We start from the raw sequence: 13,215 nt of genomic DNA, 5'->3' as shown, positions 1-13,215 counted from the left end.
ACTACAATTCACACTGAAGTCAGTGGGATCTGGGGGTGTTTAGCTCTTCTGAGAATTAGTCCCTGAATGCTCTGGGACTAACACCATACAGTGGGAACAATCAGAGAAAGCAAACACTAAGATCCAATTTCTGGAAAAGATTATCATATATACACTTTTCTGAACAGAAATGTCAGACATAAATATTTAACTTACCATTTTCTACATGTGCAAGTCTGTGCATGAGAGGTAGCCACACAAGGCACTGAGGGGGTGGATCAACCATCAATGTGTCTAAAAACATATTTAGCGTTATCTTTTTCTGTAAAAGAAACAAAAACATGACACTTTCAAAAGAGAACTTAATTCTTTGTAATTACCTCCATCCTATGGTTTCTTTAGTATTAATTTACTGAGTACCAACAGTGTATTACATATTGTAAAGGACAGATACATTCACTCTCCCTCCCCAAGGAATTTTCAATCTTAATTAGACAGTAAATCACAAACAAGATAGTATATACTGCATACATAAATTATCAATAAATACATAATACATAGGTAAATTCAAAGGGGGTGAGTATGTAGTCAGTACTTTGCGAGTTACAGCTGAAAGGGTTTGCAAAGAAGTGCTTTAAAAGAGGGATTCAAATGCAAAGAGGGAAGATTGTTTAGTGAACTAAGGGAGGAAGTTCCAAGCACATGGTACAATACTGAGAAAAAGACAAAGGCAAGGAAAGGAGGAATCAAAAGGCGTATTTAGGCATTAGCCATATGGCAAACAAAGGAAAGAGAAGAAATGAGAACAGAAACAGGTAAAGGCAGAATTATACTAAAATTTGAAAAAGTGGGCAAGGAAACTGATTTTAAATTAAGAAATTTAGGAAAGGAAGTGAGTGAAATTAATTTTCAAGCAGAGAACAGTCTTCTCCGGACCTAGACCCATGCTTTTCATGATCTCAGACAAATTGGCAAGGAAAGAAGGAAGAATGATTGATATAATATTGATAAAAATGCATACCAATGAGATTTGTCAGGAAGAAAAGCTAAGGAAACTAGGCCTACAAGGAAAAAGTATTTAACTAGATAACTTCTTAAATAGTCGTCTTCCACTTTCAGAGGAGGAAACAAGACCTGTGCAAGGCCAGCCACACCCTCTACTTTTCGGGAAGCCAAATCCCTTGCTCTGGCACGTGATCTGTGGGATAAAAACCACTGTTCAGACAGCCTGTCTCTTCTTGCCTCCCTATACATTGGTGGTACATCAATGGGCCACCCTGACAGGGATTAAAGAAGATGGTGGCAGCCCTGCTTACAGCAGTGGAGCAAAAAAGGCCAAAGCCTTGTTTTCTAGGAGGAAAACTGTCCACAGTTCTCCCGGGCAGCAACCACACCATGACTGAAGCACTCTTTTTGGAGAAGCATGCTATGTCCAATTCACCTATATCTTTTTGGAGTTGGGGGAGGAAGATGTATGTGTCTGCCATCTCTCCCTGATGAGTACAAAATCATAGAAATAAGGGCTGGAAGAGACATTGAGAGGCCATCTATTCCAGCCCCCTATGCTAAGGCAGGATGAAGTATGCCTACATCATCCCCGAAAGGTGTTTGTCCACCTGTTCTTATAAACTTCCAATGACAGGGATTCCACAAACTCCCTTGGAAGCCTTTTCCAGTACTTAACAACCCTTATAGTTAGAAAGTTTTTCCTTAATATCTAACCTAAACCTCCCTTGCTGCAGATTAAGCTCATTACTTCTTGTAACTACCTTCACTGGATATGAGGACAATTGATCCTTTTTGCAACACCGCTTAACATATCTGGATTTATCAGGTCCTTAACTCAGTTTTCTCTTCTCAAGACAATATACTCAATTTTTTTAGCCTTTCCTCACAGGTCAGTATTCTAAATCTTTTATCATTTTTGTTGGTCACCTCTGGACTCGCTCCAATTTGTCCACATCTTTCTTAAAGAGTGGCAGACAGAACTGGACACAGTATTCCAGCTAAGATGTTGCCAGTGCCAAGGAGAGTGGGACAATTACCTCTCCTGTCTTGCATAAGACACTCCTGTTAATGCCCCCAAGAACATTAGCCTTTTTCATAACTGTATCACATTATTGACTCCTATTCAATTCATGACCCATTATAACCCCCAAATTCTTTTCAATAGTATTACTACCTCGTCAATTATTCTACATTTTGTAGTTGTGCATTTGATTTTTCCTTCCTAAGGGTATGTCTACACTACAAGAGTAGTTCGATTCAACTTAATTCGAATTTGTGGAATCGACCTTACGAAGTCGAATTTGTGTATCCACACTAAGGACACTAATTCGACTTTGTGAGTCCACACTAACGGGGCCAGCGTCGACTTTGGAAGCGGTGCACTGTGGGAAGCGATCCCACAGTTCCCGCAGTCCCCGCTGCCCATTGGAATGCTGGGTAGAGCCCCCAGTGCCTGCTGGGGGGAAAAATGTGTCGAGGGTGGTTTTGGGTAACTGTCATCATTGAACCGTCAATCACGCCCTCCCTCCCTCCCCGAAAGCGCCTGCGGGCAATCTGTTCGTGCACTTTTCTGGTCAGTGACAGTGCGGACGCCACAGCACTGCGATCATGGAGCCCGCTGCAGTTATGGCCGTTTTCACCTCCTCGCACCTTATCGTCCACCTCTTCCACGGTCAGCTGCTGAGAAATCGGGCTACTTTTCAATGGTGCTGCAAGCACTGGTGGAGCATAGGGGACGTTTTACCAACATCAACGTCGGGTAGCCAGGCAAGGTTCATGACACGCGTGTTTTCAGGAACTGTGGTCTGTTTAGACACCTGCAGGAAGGTAGTTTCTTCCCGGACCACAAAATAACTGTTGGGGATGTGCAGATGCCTATAGTGATCCTCGGGGACCCAGCCTACCCGCTAATGCCCTGGCTCATGAAGCCCTATACAGGCGCCTTGGACAGCGACAAGCAACTCTTCAAGTACCAGCGAGCAGCGTGACCTGTGACTGTTCAGTTTCTTTACAGAGAAGCTGAACCTGCCCCTGTTTCTTTACCCAGTTACTGTTGACTATCCTCTGCAGTTACATACCCCGTTCACCCCGTTTCCCCCACTTCCAACACACGTGTAAAAATAAAATACATGTTCCACTGTTACTTAACAAAGGTTTCTTTATTAATGACTTTGCTTTAAAGGGTTGAAACTGGGATGCAGACTGTGCTGGGTAGGGTGTGCGGTGATGTAAAGACTGCCTCTAAACTCGAGGAATGACAGGCTCCTGCTCCTAGAGCGGTCCGCAGTGCCGGACTGGTTGTTTCAACAGAGCCTGCCATCCTTCCTTTTTGGGATTCTGTGTGCGGGGGCTATATGACCTTGTGGCGGAGGAGGACGGATACAGATTCCTCTGCTGCGTGACTCTGCGGTCCAGGACAAGGACCACTGCATAAGATCTGTAACCGCCCTCCCCCGCTACAAAGTCACGTCCCCCCCCACACACACACACAGAACCTGGAAACCACCTCCCATACCGACCAGGGTGCCTACTGACTGCACTGTGTGTGTGACCTGCTGCTGATCCTGCCCCCGTGTCTGTACCCTGGTAAAGGTGACCGTCCTATGCAATTACCAACCCCCTTCCGCCCCCCTTCAAACACAGTCTTCTGTGAAAAAACATGACGGAAACAGTAATTAACAGCAAAGTATTTTTAATAATTAACTAGACTGTTGCATCTCACAGCTCCGAAAGCACAGACTCCTCACCCCACACAGCGATCAGATCCAAGACTTCCCGGTCAGTCCATGCTGGGGCCCTCTTTCTATTCAGAGATTGCGTGGACTCCTCTGCTGGAGAGCTCTGCATCGTTGCCGGTGCTGCTGAGCTCGCCCCGATGTCCAACCAGGAAATGAGATTCAAACTGGCCAGACAGGAAAAGGAATTCAAATTTTCCCGGGGCTTTTCCTGTGTGCCTGATCAGAACATCCAAGCTCGGACTGCTGTCCAGAGCGTCAACAGAGTGGTGCAGTGTGGGATAGCTCCCGGAGCTACTAAGGTTGATTTCCGTCCACACTTAGCCTAATTCGACATGGCCATGTCGAATTTAGCGCTACTCCCCTCGTCGGGGAGGAGTACAGAAGTCGAACTAAAGAGCCCTCTATGTCGAATTAATTAGCTTCATGGTGTGGACGGGTGCACGGTTAATTTGAATTAACGCTGCTAAATTCAAATTAAAGTCCTAGTGTGGACCAGGCCTAAGTATAGTACTTTGCATGTCTCTTTATTTAATTTCATCTTGTTGATTTCAGACCAATTCTCCAATTTGTCAAGATTGTTTTGAGTTCTAATCCTATCCTTCAAAGTGCATGAATCCCGCCTCAGTTTGGTGCCATCCACAAATTTCACAAGCATACTCTCCAGTCCATTATCTAACTCATTAATGAAAATATTGAATAGTACCTGACCCGGGACAGAACCCTGCAGGACCCCACTAGATATATCCTGTCAGGTTGACAGTAAACCATTGATAACTGTTCTTTGATAATGGCCTTTCAATCAGTCTCAGGAAGCTAGAGGGTAATCACAATTACCTGTACCAATCACCATTAATGCACGACTTTAGGAGTGCTTGATCCTGCTCCTTTCAGTTGCTATAGGATGCCCTATGCCTAATGATCTTACCCTGCAGCTGAAGAACTTCTGTTCAACAGCCAGGCTGCCTGCTGCTGCCGTGAGGGAGTCCCAAGAGAACTCATTCTCAGTCATCACAGCAGGAACAGTAACATTCTTCTTAGGAGAGAAGGTGTGCCTGGAGACCCTTAATCTCCCCCCAAACGTGTAGATGTGCCTATTAGGCTATTACTGATAATGCACAATGAACCTCTTTTTTCATACAATATGAGAGGCAGAGATACATTAATGCCTTAAAGAAACTAACTTCTCAGTGAGGCCAAGAAAAATCCTTAAATATACTGAAACAGACCTTCTGGTGTATAAGGAGTGTCAAGCTGTCTGGAGTGGCTCAAGAGCGTGAGTGCCAACCTCAGGCAGACTGTGACGAAGCGGGGCACAAACCCCAAATTGGTTGTGAGTTCTATATTTAGATTTCACCAAGTAAGTATAAAGTGTGAACTCCTCAAGCACTGTAACAGCCTTAACATGGAGTCCCAGACAGTCCTCTTGGGTACTCTGGTCTATCTTGCCATTCAGGTAAGCTTGCCTTTGTGATAATATCACCGTAATATTCAGGTTATTCCCAGTCCCAAAGAACCAGTCACTTATCCCAGGTCAATTGCACCTTAGATCTCACCAGACACTTGTAGCCAATCCTATTAAAAAAGATTTATTAACTAAGAAAAAGAAATAAGTTATTTGTACAATATTAAAGCATGTAAACATACAAACACAAATGAGTTACAGTCTTAAGTGTCAAAGGGTAATAGAAGCGTCTATAATATAGAGCTTGCTTATGTCCTTCAGAGCTAACCCAGGACAAGCACTGGGGATCTTTTGCTTATGCTTAGTAATCCTTGACCCTCAGAGTCCAAGCATCATAAACATACAGTTTTTTCCTTGTTAGGGATTTTTATTCACTTCCCACAAAGATCAAGCTGATTGGATGAGTCCAAATGCATGTCTCCTCTTCATGGGTGTGGGGCAAGCCTTTTGTGTTTTGGAATCTTTTGTCCTTTGGTGTTCCACAATGATTTGTCTGGTGTCTATTGGCCTTCTTTTGTAACACCTCCTGTGGCAAAACTAGTATTTCAGATGTGGTAATGCTTCTCTCCTGATGAGTGGTTTACTGTTTCAGAGCAAAAAGAACGAGGAGTAAAGTGGCACCTTAAAGACTAACAGATTTATTTGGGCATAAGCTTTTGTGGGTAAAAAAACCCACTTCTTCAGTTATAGAGAAAACACTCAAATGTTACCTTATAACATCGGACGCAGATATTAAAAGTGAGATTAATGCATGGAGCAACTTATAAGCATTTCATAAAGTATAAACACTAAACACATTCTTATAAATCGAATACCTATTTCAACAATCCTAACACGCAGGTGAGTCAGACTTGTTTCCAGTTATGTATTTATTGGTCAGTGTGCATTTGAGGCCTAGGGGCCTTGCATGAGCTGGCACCTGGTCTGGGGAGTGGTGTCGTCACGTTGGAAAGCGGTGCCACAAGGCTAGAGAGTGGTGCCGTGATCTGGAGCTGCACAGGGTCGCTGAGCAGCGCCAGGACCAGTGCCGGGAGTGGGAGCTGCTGTGCAACGGGGATTGACGCACGGATCGGCATCGCGACCAGGAGCACTGGCACAACCTGCAGCAGTGCTGCGAGTCTGACTGGTGCCGCAATTGTGAGCGGCGCCAGGATTCCGAGTGGTGCTGGGATTCTATCAGTGGTGCTGAGGGCCAGACCATCACCAGTTTGCCTCAAGACAGTGCCACTCGATGCGGTACCGAAGGCTTAGCTTGAAGGGTGGGTGACCTCTGCGCTATCATCGCGATGAGGTCCCACATGGCCTCAAAGTTGTTCGGGGTGGATGTCAGTTCCACCTCCTCGATGACCTGGTCTGGGAAGTCCAACAGCACTGGACTCAACAGTCCCCCTTGCGGGGCTGAAGTCAACTGTGCTGTCTCCGCAGACTTTGGCGCTCGGAGCTCCTCATGAGGATGTGCCCCACTGGCTGGCTCCAGAGGGGTGGATCTCTGAGACAGAGAGCTGCTCCTCCCTTGCTTCCAGTGCTGCTTCTGCACCAGGGAGTGGGAGTGGTGCCAGGTCGATCCTGCCGGTTTCGGCATGGGAAGCAGCGGTGCCGCAGGTCTCTGCCAGAGTCCTTCCGTGGTGCCGCTTCCACCACTGTCGGACGGGTGCTATGTACCGATAAACATGGTGCTGGGTCTTTCCGCACTAGTGGAGGCTGAGGTCTAAATGCCACCTCCATAAAGAGCTGCTTGAAGTGAAAGTGTCGCTCCTTTTTGGTTCTGGGGCGAAACCCCTTACAAGTTGGTGAGCCTCTCCCAGACACTTCAGAAAAGTGTCGCAGGGGTCACCCATTACCATGGGTCTGCTGCAGGACTTGCAGGGCTTGAACCCCTGGGACTTGGGCATGTAAGCCCTCCCAAGGAAACGTGATTGGGACAGAAGGTAACCCCCCCCACCCAACTGCTAACTACTAATACTAACAAACAACTAAAAACTAATACATATAGAGAACAAACGAAGCTAGGGAAACGTGGTAGAAATTGCTGAGCAAGACGCCACAGTTCCAACGACCATCACTGGTGGTAAGAAGGAACTGAGGAGGCAGCAGGGTCATATATTAAGCGCCATGAAGGTGCCACTCCAGGGGACTCCACAGCTAACCCGACGTGTGCTGCTAGGGGAAAACTTTCCAATGACTGTGATAAGGCGCGTGCACACCTAATTGGAATTGATATGAGCAATCACCCAAAGAAGAACAAGAAATTTACATTTAATCACAAAGATGGTTCAAACCTCATGTTCACAAGAGACTGTCACCACGACTCATCAAAGGTGTTTCTAGCACAGTAAATTGAATTACAAAGAGGGGAGGAAAAACACTTGACCTCACTCTCCTCACACTTTTTAGGCTCTGTACCCCTTTCCAAATAATGTAATCTACCGCATATCCCCATCTGAGATAGGGTCTTAATATACCTATGGAAACACGAAAAAAAAGGTCTGTGGGGGCTAACATGATGCGTTGTCTGCCATTACAGGATTTTTCTCGCATACCCCCGATGAGAGCTTGCATACCCCTAGGGGTACGTGTACCCCAGTTTGAAAACCACTGAGTTAGGCATTTAACTGGGGTTTTATCTTTTTTATTTCCTTGGTAACCAATTCTGACTTTATGCCTCATTACTTGTAGTCACTTAAAATTTATCTTTCTGTAGTTAATAAACTTGTTTTATTGTTTTACTTAATCAGTGTGTTTGGATTAAAATGTCTGGGAGATTCCATTTTGGATAAGAAAGATGGTGCATATCATTTTCCACTAATGAAATGACAGACTTTATATGAGCTTGTTTTGTCCAGTAGTGTGCTGGGCAGTACAAGATTCACATTTCTTGGGGGGAAGTCTGGGTCTAGAGAATCTGCTGCTGTTCTTCTGCAATGTAATTTATAAGTGGCTAGCTAGTAGCACTCAATACTGTGTAGCTGGGAGCAAGTTGCATGTCGGAGGCTGTATGTTAACTGGCCAGGAGTGGCTGTTCATCAGTAAAGCAGTGTAAAAGGCATCCCAGAAAGGAGAAATGAAGAGAAACAGCTATTCAGCAATTCATATTGTCACAATAACACAATCCAATGGCTGGAAGTTGAAGTGAGACAAATAAGACATATTTTTTAATGGCGAGTCTAATTAACCATTGGAACAGTTAACCAAGGAGAGGAGACTGTGGAACTGATGCCACAGTAATGTCTTTCTGGGTTAGGAATTGCTGTGGTGCCGGTGATAGTGGTGCCGAGTGTAGTATTATGATAGACAGATGTCCGTTTGACTTGTGCATCGACCTCATCAGCGCCAGAGGTGGCTGCATGATCGGTGCTGTCTCAGTTGCCGGTGCTGTTGTGGTAGGTGCCATGGAGGAGACATGGCTGGATCTATGTCTCAACTCCTTGACTTTCGGCTCCATGGCACAGCTGATGCCAGAGGTGCCGGGAGAATTGTATGTACTGACTCTCAGGGCTATCGCCACCGATGGTAGAGATTTGCAGGGGACCACTTCTTTTTGTGCAACTCCCTCTGTGGAGAATTCGAAGCTCTCTTCCTCTTCTCAAGAGTGGATGGAGCCATGCTCTTTGCTGGTTCAGACTGTGTGGGTGAGCACTTGGTGGAGGACTTTTGGTCATCCTTGTCATATCCTGGCTGGAGTGACTTCTCCATAAGGATCATCTTAAGGAGGAAATCCCAGTCATGACGGGTTCTTGCCTTCAAATTGTTGCAGTGAGTGCACTTAGATGAGATTAGCATAGAATCATAGGACTGAAAGGGACCTTGAGAGGTCATCTAGTCCAGTCCCCTGCACTCCTGGCAGGACTAAGTATTATCTAGACCAGGGGTCGGCAACCTTTGGCACCTGGCCTGTCAGGGTAAAATGCTGGCAGGCCGGGCTGGTTTGTTTATCTGGAGCGCCCGGAGGCACGGAGCCCTATAGCTCCCACTGGCTGCAGTTTGCAGTTCCCGGCCAATGGGAGCTGCGGGAAGCAGCGTGGGCCGAGGGACATGCCAGCCACTGCTTCCCGCAGCTCCCACTGGCCGGGAACAGCGAACCGCAGCCAGTGGGAGCTGCGGGGCTCCATGCCTGCGGACGCTCCAGATAAACAAACCGGCCCGGTCCACCAGTGGCATTACCCTTACGGGCTAGGTGCCAAAGCTTGCCGACCTCAATCTAGACCATTCCTGACAGGAGTTTGTCTAACCAATGATGGAGAATCCACAACCTCCCTAGGCAATTTATTCCAGTGCTTAACCACCCTGACAGTTAGGAACATTTTCCTAACGTCCAACCTATACCTCCCTTGCTGCAATTTAAGCCCATTGCTTCTTGTCCTATCCTCAGAGGTTAAGAAAAACAATTTTTCTCCCTTCTCCTTGTAACAACCTTTTATGTACTTGAAAACTGTTATGTCCCCTATCAGTCTTCTCTTCTCCAGACTAAACAAACCCAGTTTTTTCAATCTTCCCTCATAGGTCATGTTTTCTAGACCATTAATCATTTTTGTTTCTCTTCTCTGGACTCGCTCAGATTTGTCCACATCTTTCCTGAAATGTGGCACCCAGAACTGGACACAATACTTCAGGTGAGGCCTAATCAGCGCAGACTAGAGTGGAAGAATTACTTCTCGTGTCTTGCTTACAACACTCCTGCTAATACATCCCAGAATGATGTTCGCTTTTTTTGCAACAGCGTTACACTGTTTACTCATATTTAGCATGTGGTCCACTATGACCCCCAGATCCCGTTCTGCAGTACTCCTTCCTAGGCAGTCATTTCCCATTTGGTATGCGTGCAACTGATTTGAATTTCATCCTATTTACTTCAGAACATTTCTTCAGTTTGTCCAGATCATTTTAAATTTTAATCCTATCCTCCAAAGCACTTGCAACCCCTCCCAGCTTGGTATAGTCCACAAACTTCATAAGTGTACTCTCTATGCAATTATCTTAATCACTGATGAAGATATTGAATAGAACCGGACCCAGAACTGATCCCTGCGGGACCCCACTCGTTATGTCCTTCCAGCCTGACTGTGAACCACTGATAAACTATTCTCTGGGAATGGTTTTCCAACCAGTTTTGCACCCACCTTGTAGTAGCTCCATCTAGGTTGCATTTCCCTAGTTTGTGTATGAGAAGATCATGTGAGACAGTATCAAAAGCTTTACTAAAGTCAAGATATACCACATCTACCACTTCCCCCCCCCATTCACAAGTCGTGTTACCATGTCAAAGAAAGCTGTCAGGTTGGTTTGATATGACTTGTTCTTGACAAATCCATGCTGACTGCTACTTATCACATTATCTTTTAGGTATTTGCAAATTGGTTGCTTAATTATTTACTCCATTATCTTTGGGTATAGAAGTTAAGCTGACTGGTCTGTAATTCCCTGGGTTGTCCTTATTTCCCTTTTTATAGATGGGCACTACATTTGCCCTTTTCCAGTCTTCTGGAATCTCTCCCGTCTTCCATGACTTTTCAGAGATAATTGCTAATGGCTCAGATATCTCCTCAGTGAGCTCCTTGAGTATTCTAGGATGCATTTCTTGAGGCGCTGGTGACTTGACATCTAATTTATCGAAGTAATTTTTAACTTGTTCTTTCTCTATTTTAGCCTCTTCTGATCGTATCTTATTTTCACTGGTATTCACTATGTTAGACGTCCAATCACCGCCAACCTTACTGGTGAAAACCGAAACAAAGAAGTCATAAAGCACCTCTGCCATTTCCACATTTTCTCTTATTGTTTTTCCCCCTTCATTGAGTAATGGTCCTACCCCATCCTTGGTCTTCCTCTTGCTTCTAATGTATTTGTAGAATGTTTGCTTGTTACCCTTTATGTCTCTAGCTAGTTTGATCTAGTTTTGTACCTTGGCCTTTCTAATTTTGTCCCTACATAGTTGTGTTATTTGTTTATATTCATCCTTTATAATCTGACCTAGTTTCCACATTTTGTAGGACTCTTTGATTTTTAGATAATTTAAGATCTCCTGGTTAAGCCAGGGTGGTCTCTTGCCATACTTCCTATCTTTCCTATGCATGTTAAAGTTAAGTGTGTTATACTTTTGTTATATGTTACCTGTTATTCTTATTACCTGTGCTCACTATCTTTTAGAGTTTCCCTTAGTTAATAAACTTACATTTGATTTTACTATAGATTACAGTTCTGTGTTGTTATATTGGAACTGATACTTAGTTGACTCAAACAAGGGGCGTGTGTGTGTGCGCGTGTGTGCATACCCTATTCCCTTGGGAGTAGTGAACCTGGTAATTACTGTGAACGTCCAGCGACAGAGACTGGAGGCTACAGGGAATGCTTTGGAGTGGCTTGGGAGTTGGGGTGCATCTATTTTTAATCTGCAAGGCAAAGTAGAGGCTGATTGAGCCTTGGGGGGTGTGCTTGAGTGGCTGAAGGGCTGACAGGAGCAGGGACTTGACATCCAGCTGCCACAAGAAAGTCCCTCATTCTGGAGGCAGGGGAGTAAGTAGTGACTCGCAACCCCCCTAAAAGTGTCACACTCTTATAAAAATGCCTTTGATCAAACTATGCATAAGCCGTCTTTCTGAAGTAATGAATTTAATCTAATACTAGAATTGTACCAATTCCCCTTTTTGCCTGAGTAAAGACTGTGCCCATTTTCTTTTATTAAATGGCAAAAAACTTAGTTAATGCTCTTGTTCTTCCAGAATGTCAATTTCAGCAAAACTCAAATTTGTGAAAACCAGGAAATACAGAGTTAAGGTACACTGCTATGTAACCCTACCTCTGCCTCCCTGGAGCTGGCAGTAGCCACTGGGAATTATCTGCATACACTTCAGCTGCCTTCACTGTGTTAGGTGTAGCTTTATTGAATGGTGGAGGAATACGTAGAGCTGTGATTATCATCTGCAGGGAGGGCTGTAGCCTAGGAGTCAAGGGATAAGCTCCCCCTGACCCCCTGTGTGTGATCAAATGAAAGAACTGCATGTGTGCTTTGGGAGATCTGGTATGCCTCATTTCATCACTGTGTTGTATAGGCTGTGTCACTGACAGGGCACAGGGGTTTTCCTGCCCCGGGGGATTGTCAGCAGTTAGGTGGAAGATGAGTGTGGGTTATGAGTTTAAGGAAAGGTAAGTGAAAGTAGAGTGTTTGATGGTACTGTGTGCAGAAGGGTGAAGGGGTCGTAATAAGATTGAAGGAGTTGTAAAATTTAGTAGATGCCCTATTCTTTCTGTGGAGTAGACTAAGTGTGAGAGTTTAAGGAGCTCTTGTTCAATACAGGGCAAAAGCAGAGAGAGAGTACGCGCGGTTATGGGCACCACTCAAATTGGGCATAGTTAGGTTGTGTGGGTGTGTACTTTAATTCTGTATTTCCTGGTTTTCACAGGTTTCAGTTTTACTGAAATTGAGATTCTGGAAAGGCACAAGCTATATCCAGGCAACCTTAAATCTGCATTAACAAAGTTGTTGCCATTTAATTTCCTAAAGTTTCTAACAGAAAGAAAAGTTGTTGGTAGACATTAGGGGTCATTGAGGCAGTTGTAATTATCATGTATGTGTGTAGTTCAGATGCTCCTGTGAATAGGTATTTGATAACTAGTTTTTACAGAGCACTTTTCATCAGTAGATCTCAAGAAGGAAAATATTATTCTCCCTTACAGATAGGGAAATTGAAGCACAGAGAGATGAAGTGACTTGGCCAAAGTGACCCAACTCTCCAGTGGCAGAGCTGAGACTAGAGCCCAGGTTTTCTGAGTCTAAGTCTACTGTTTGCTCCACTAAGCCACTCCATTGCTATGTGATTTCAAAGTGCTCTCCTGCCCCCTGTACTCTTTTTTGCAGTAGGAAGAGCATAATGGTTGTGCCTTGATATGTCTGCAGTGTTTAGTTGCTAACAGAGTCGGTGAGAGAAATCTCAGACATATTCTGTGTCTCAAAAACTTGAGAGTTTTATTACAAGGGTGGTTACAGTAACTTAATGCATTCAAAGGAAGACTGGTGTTTCTCTTTCCTCACCC

At 44.8% G+C, this 13,215-nt stretch overlaps 1 protein-coding gene across 16 annotated transcripts in view; it reads right to left on the bottom strand.

The window, feature by feature from the left end:
- Window positions 1–13,215, bottom strand: part of DTNB (dystrobrevin beta) — a 387,737-nt gene that overhangs the window by 262,741 nt on the left and 111,781 nt on the right. For all 16 annotated transcript variants that reach the window (XR_005595613.1, XR_005595609.1, XR_005595612.1 and 13 more), the window contains one exon: window positions 196–301. Coding sequence is in view for 10 of the 16 variants with exons in the window: in XM_039528646.1 (XP_039384580.1) it covers window positions 196–301 (106 nt within the window). In the remaining 6 variants the exon portion in view is untranslated. The remainder of the gene's footprint in view (window positions 1–195; window positions 302–13,215) is intronic.

Source organism: Mauremys reevesii, linkage group 3 (assembly GCF_016161935.1).
Source record: "Mauremys reevesii isolate NIE-2019 linkage group 3, ASM1616193v1, whole genome shotgun sequence".
Classification (NCBI taxonomy): Eukaryota; Metazoa; Chordata; order Testudines; family Geoemydidae; genus Mauremys; species Mauremys reevesii.
The sequence above is the reverse complement of the archived record's forward strand: the minus strand, read 5'-3'. Positions and strand labels throughout refer to the sequence as shown.